Source organism: Limulus polyphemus, unplaced genomic scaffold (assembly GCF_000517525.1).
Source record: "Limulus polyphemus unplaced genomic scaffold, Limulus_polyphemus-2.1.2 Scaffold282, whole genome shotgun sequence".
Taxonomy (NCBI): Eukaryota; Metazoa; Arthropoda; class Merostomata; order Xiphosura; family Limulidae; genus Limulus; species Limulus polyphemus.
The window spans coordinates 594,254-600,875 of record NW_013665892.1 but is presented as its reverse complement, the minus strand read 5'-3'; the positions used below and the strand labels follow the sequence as shown (position 1 = coordinate 600,875).

The 6,622-nt window shown below is 35.0% G+C and overlaps 1 protein-coding gene across 1 annotated transcript in view; it reads left to right on the top strand.

The window, feature by feature from the left end:
* LOC106457020 (membrane metallo-endopeptidase-like 1) overlaps nucleotides 1-6,622 on the top strand; it is a 104,207-nt gene that overhangs the window by 66,382 nt on the left and 31,203 nt on the right. Inside the window, exon 7 of the mRNA XM_013916405.2 lies at nucleotides 4,026-4,205. Coding sequence (XP_013771859.1) covers nucleotides 4,026-4,205 — 180 coding nt within the window. The remainder of the gene's footprint in view (nucleotides 1-4,025; nucleotides 4,206-6,622) is intronic.

The window sequence follows — 6,622 nt, the reverse complement described above, 5'->3', positions numbered from 1 at the left end:
ATGAAGATAAGCGACGTCCAGACTGTGGAAGGTGCACTGAAGATAAACGACATTTACACTGTGGAAGATGCACTGAAGATAAACGACATTTACACTGTGGAAGATGCACTGAAGATAAGCGACATCTACACTGTGGAAGGTGCACTGAAGATAAGCGACATTTACACTGTGAAAGGGGTATGAAGATAAGCGACATTTACACTGTGGAAGGTGTATGAAGATAAGCGACGTCCAGACTGTGGAAGGTGCACTGAAGATAAACGACATTTACACTGTGGAAGATGCACTGAAGATAAGCGACATCTACACTGTGGAAGGTGCACTGAAGATAAGCGACATTTACACTGTGAAAGGTGAATGAAGATAAGCGACGTCCAGACTATGGAAGGTGCACTGAAGTTAAGCGACATCTCTACTGTGGAAATGCACTGAAGATAAGCGACATCTACACCGGGGAAAGTGCACTAATTGATTTACAAGGTGTTCAAACTTTATGTATTAAATTCTGTTTTTCATTACAAGCATGACAGTAATATAAAATGTATAAAACTCTAATCGTGATATGTGACACAATTAGCCAACTTCTTATGGATTTATTGTGACACAATTTGTAGCTGGTGTCACTCAGGGACAAGGAGAGCAGGATATAACTGTTCTATCATCATGATACCACGTCCATCACCACATGAGCAGCGTGTACTCTGCTGACGACGGTGATGCATGTAATAAAGACGACTAAAGATTTATTCTGATGCTGGGCAGATTACTTGAGTCTGAGGTCTGTTTAAAAAGAATATGATAGAATGATAATCTGCCTTCGTATTTTGTTATACGAACAGCAATAACGAATATGATAACAATATGATTTATATATATATATATTAAAGAATTTAATAACAAATATGTACTTCTTTCTTTAGCTATATCAGTATTAATAAACACAAAGATATATATTCTGAATATCATATAGGCCCACAAACGTTAATAGCCACTACTTTACGAATTCTGCATATTGTTTTTATCTAAATCGGATATGAGTCGTTTCAGGATTTCATTTACACCCAACATAATGAACAATTAGCCAGATTTTTAAAGTAATTCATCATTTCAGGTTTTCATTTACACCCAACATAATGAACAATTAGCCAGATTTTTAAAGTAATTCATCATTTCAGGTTTTCATTTACACCCAACATAATGAACAATTAGCCAGGTTTTTAAAGTAATTCATCATTTCAGGCTTTCATTTACACCCAACATAATGAACAATTAGCCAGGTTTTTAAGGTAGTTCATCATTTCAGGCTTTCATTTACACCCAACATAATGAACAATTAGCCAGGTTTTTAAAGTAGTTCAAATTCACTTATTTTTAACATTGATAAACGTTTTTAAACATACCGGATTATATTTCACTAATTTCTCTTCTTATAAACGTTACGATAAAAAAAAACGCATTGACGTATATAATACAATATTCGAAATTCAACTTGAAAAATTGCAGCTTGATTATGTTTGTGCACTATTGAATTTTACAGAGGACATTTTGTTGGTGTTCTTTTTACGCAGATTAAATACTTATTAAATAAAGAACTCAAACCACGTGTGTAGTTTGATACTTCATGCCAAGACTAAAACGAAGTTTTTACCACTTTCACGAAAACGCTAGCTTAGTTATTTAGTTCATGACGAAAGTAAATCATGGAAATAATTGTAATTTTTTAAATTAAACTAAACAAAGATCTAAACTACATGTAAAACACACATTCAGATCAGGTCAGAAAAATTTTATAACCAGTTGGTTCCCTTTCGCCAATTATGTATGGCAAGCTTAAACTTTATTGATAATCAGATTATCCAAAAAAATGGTACTTCTGACTTTTATTAAGATTTCTGATAACGATATGGATTATAATAAAAATAAGTACAAAATTAATTTATAATCTAATGAAGACAATCATATACTGAGTAAAAATGCCTAATGATATAAACTGATATATCAGTAATATGAAATCTATAATAATCATAATACACCGAATCGTTAATTGAGGTAACCTCGTTACTCTCAACAATACCTTACAAAGTTCGGCTATTTGATGTTTCTGTTTTTTTATTCTGTATACAAACTAATAATTTAAAATAACCTTCATAATAATAAATTAGTTGAGAAACACATGCATTTCAAACGTAATATTTCACTTTTAAGTTACGTTTCTTCAAGAATACCAAGTAATCGTAGAAGGAGCTTAATGGATTGCAGCTGAGGCCTCAATATAGAAGCTGAAACGACGTGAGATTTTAATACACGTGTACTTGCAGTCGCCACAGTATAGAAGCTAAAACGTTGCCAACTTTTCATCCATAGGCAGTTACAATCGCTTCAGCATATAAACTGAAACGTCATCCACTTTTAATCCACAAATAGTTGAAGTCCATTAAAGTTGTCAAACCTACTTTATCTACTCCGTCTAAAGTTCCACTGAAACAAAATACAAAACAATCATATTTTACTTTTTTTTTAAAGTTTCACACTCTCTACAAATTTGAAGTTTCATAATGATGTGTAAATAACAAGTTTAAAATTTCCATGAATTTCCATTACCAGAACTGCCTGTACCGAATTTGTATTTTCTTATTCCTACATTGAAAGCTTCTATATTTTGTTTGGTTGTTTATGAATTTCGCGCAAAGATACACAAAGCTATCTCGCTAGCCGTCCCTAATTTAGCAGTGTAAGACTAGAGGGAAGGCAGCTAGCTAGTCATCTCTTGGGCTACCCTTTTACCAACGTCATTGACCGTCACATTATAACACCCCCACGGCTGAAAGAGGGGGCATGTTTGGTGACGGGGGTCCGAATGCGAGACACGCCGATTGTGACAGGGATTCGAACCCGCGACCCTCAGATTGCGAGTCGAGTGCCTTAACCACCTGGCCATGCCGGGTCATTCTATATTTTATTGACTCAGCTATTGTAAAACGTAGATAAAAATGTCCACTCCTAAAATACTGCAGTTTGTTGTTCATAAGAAATCTGGTTTTTCCATATACCGGATAACACCTTACATATACGGGATAACACCTTACATATACCGGATAACACCTTACATATACGGGATAACACCTTCAATACGTTGAGAAGCTAATTATCATATAAGGAAATTCCCCCTGGTGGTACAGCGGTAAGTCTACCAACTTATAACGCTAAAATCCGGTGTTAGTTTCTACGTGATAGACACAGCAGATAGGCCAATGTGGTTTTGCCGTCAAGCAAACATATAAACGAAATATAAGGCCAACATATATAAGAACCCAATTTAAAACGTGTTCGTTTCATTATAAAACGAAATTCATTTTAAAGAGTGGGTCGTTTGAGAAAACGGCTATTTGTTGTTTATTAATTCACGTGCATTTATTAGCCAAAGAAATACCTAGGAACTACAACTAAGTAGTTATCCATTCCTATAAAGAACAAAACATATGACGCTAAAGCTACTAAGTGCATCAAGTATTCCTACACACGAACTAACAGTAAGATGCTAATGGAGACGAAGATGAGCAGCAATGAATATTTAGTAACTGCAACTTTAAACCCGGCTTTGTACTAACATATTTCAGCTTTTCCGTCTCTCCTCCTGTTTCTTATCAATTAGTATGGCTTTTTAATGAGATTTTTACCACAAGTTAAGCAGTGACAAATAACTAGAGAAAGACAAACCAGCTAACATGCTGCTTTATTTAGAAAGACTGGGGTTACGTCAGTCGGAAAGGAAATTATATGACTTGGTTGGATGAGTCCAGCTAGATAAATCATCTTAGTCACAAGCTATATTGTATATTAGGGAATTTCATGAGTCGTTTACTTGTAAAATAGATGTTTGTTTCGTTGTATGTGTTCACATAAAAAGGACAAAATTGCTATCCTTTAGAAAGTTTAAAGATAACAGTTTATCTTTTGTTTCTTTGTTTACTAAAAACAAAACTCGTGCTTGACATAACAAGCCCAAAAATGTTCTTTGTTTCTAGCTGGACCAGACTGCCTTGGGAATGCCAGATCGAAGCTACTTGATTAAAGGCTTAAGTGACCCAGGAGTTGCCGCCTACTACAAGTTGATGATTAATAGCGCTGTTCTGTTGGGAGCAAGTCAAGAAGATGCTGAAGAACAGATGCTAAAAGCACTGAATTTTGAAATCACTTTAGCGAATGTAAGTAGGCTGTGTATGTTTAATTTACATTTAATTTTGTTAGAAAATAAAAAATAACATACGTTCAATACTTTCAACTGTGAGGGATTGAAAATGAACTTCTTGATTAAGAATGAAGATGTTCAACCAATCGAAATGTAAAACAAAAAAGCCAACTACTGAATTGTGAAACAAAATAGTGAAAAATAATATTTATTGTACTACAATAAGTGAATCTCTCTTTAGTTACATACGAGAAATGCGTGGTCTTTATTCCACAATTATTCATTTCGACGTATGTGTAATATTAAATTATGAAATAATAGTGTCAATCATTTTGCTCTGTACTCTGTATTTATGGATAGTCCGATGAAAATTAAACTCATCTTTGTAAATAAGTAGCTTAATATTTGATGATTTGTGTTGTTTTACTAATGTATTAAACTAATTAATACAAAATACACACGGAATGTTGAGTACGTTATATTATAACGATTTGGGAGCTTTACCTCTTCGTTACAGTTCATGTCGTCCATCTTGACAATACCCCTGAAACGTAGTTTACATTGTAAATGGTCAGCAGTAATAATGCTTTCATCTCCATGGTACACCATTACTTTCTTAATTGTTTCCATAAGCCACCTTGTGTAGGAGGACAATGGTTTCAACAGTTCGACGAAGGAAACACATGAATGAGGTTTGAAGGTTTGTTTGTTTTTAATTAAGCACAAAGCTACACAATGGGATTCTATGTGCTCTGCACTCCACGGGTATCGAAACCCTGGTTCTAGCGTTGTAAATCTGCAGACATACCACTGTGCCACTGGGGGGGGGGATTTTAAGGAACATTTGTTCAAACATGATAAGTGTATTTGGATGTGGTACACTTTTGTACCATAAATAGTGATGCAATAACTATTTGCTGTTTGGATTGGTTCTTATTTCATTCTTTGGCCGCCAACTCTTTGAACTTCGAGCTTCAGTATACATGTGGTGCTTTAGATGAATATACTAAATTTAAACATTACTGGCGAACCTCTGAATGGAACTGATTGCATGGATGATAATTAGAATATTGTTCTGAAATGCAGATTTACAACTTGTCTGAGATAAAGATAATGACCAGCAGTTAGTTTGGCCTTCCTTTTATTTTAAATAGTAGTGGAATTATGTGATGATTGAACGGATCAGATCACTTGAAATCCACTTGGTACTTGAGTTGGCACTATGTCCTGAACGGGTTTGGCATCTCTTGTGTTTAGAGTTGTAGAAGAATTATGTGGGGATTCAACGGATCAGATCAATCGAAATCCACTTGGTACTTGAGTTGGCACTATGTTCTGAACGGGTTTGGAATCTCTTGTGTTTAGAGTTGTAGAAGAATTATGTGGTGATTTAACGGATCAGATCACTTGAAATCCACTTGGTACTTGAGTTGGCACTATGTTCTGAACGGGTTTGGAATATCTCGTGTGTAGAGTTGTAGAAGAATTGTGTGGTGATTCAACGGATCAGATCACTTGAAATCCATTTGGTACTTGAGTTGGCACTATGTCTTGAACGGGTTTGGCATATCTTGTGTTTAGAGTTGTAGAAGAATTAGGTGGTGATTCAACGGATCAGATCACTTGAAATCCACTTGACAGTTTAGTTGGCACTATGTCCTGAACGGGTTTGGAATCTATTGTGTTCTGAGTTGTAGTGGAATTATGTGGTGATTCAACGGATCACCATAGGTCCACTTGGTAGAACAGTTTGGTGATAGAATTATGCTTGTTTTGAAAACCAGTACTTAGTGATCCTTATTGTTTGAGCTGGTGGTTATCTATGTACATATGTATCAGTTTATATTGAATCGCATATGATGTGTGAATTTGTTTATATATATATATACATACGCACATAGAATACGGTGATCATTCAATAATGTCTGGCCAATATTGATGGGGTGTTAAGATTTCTGCTGTTTATTTTTGGGGTGTTAAGATTTCTGAAGGTAGAATTGATGTTTATTTCTTCACAATAAGGCAAAGCTGCTGTTGTAACTAAGATCAAATAACAGGGGAAAACGCGACGGGATTCAGTATTTTCCTTGATGTTGATGAAGGATGGGATAGCTGTATACATTAATAAGTAACTGTACCTGGTATAGTGAAAAATCACTTACACCAAGACTTGTACTACATTAACTTACTTGTTAACTCAGTTACAATCTGATAGTACCAGACCAATGTATGTCAATAGTCAAGGATGGGATAGCTGTATACATTAATAAGTAACTGTACCTGGTATAGTGAAAAATCACTTACACCACGACTTGTGCCGCATTAACTTACTTGTTAACTCAGTTACAATCTGATAGTACCAGACCAATGTATGTCAATAGTCAAGGATGGGATAGCTGTATACATTAATAAGTAACTGTACCTGGTATAGTG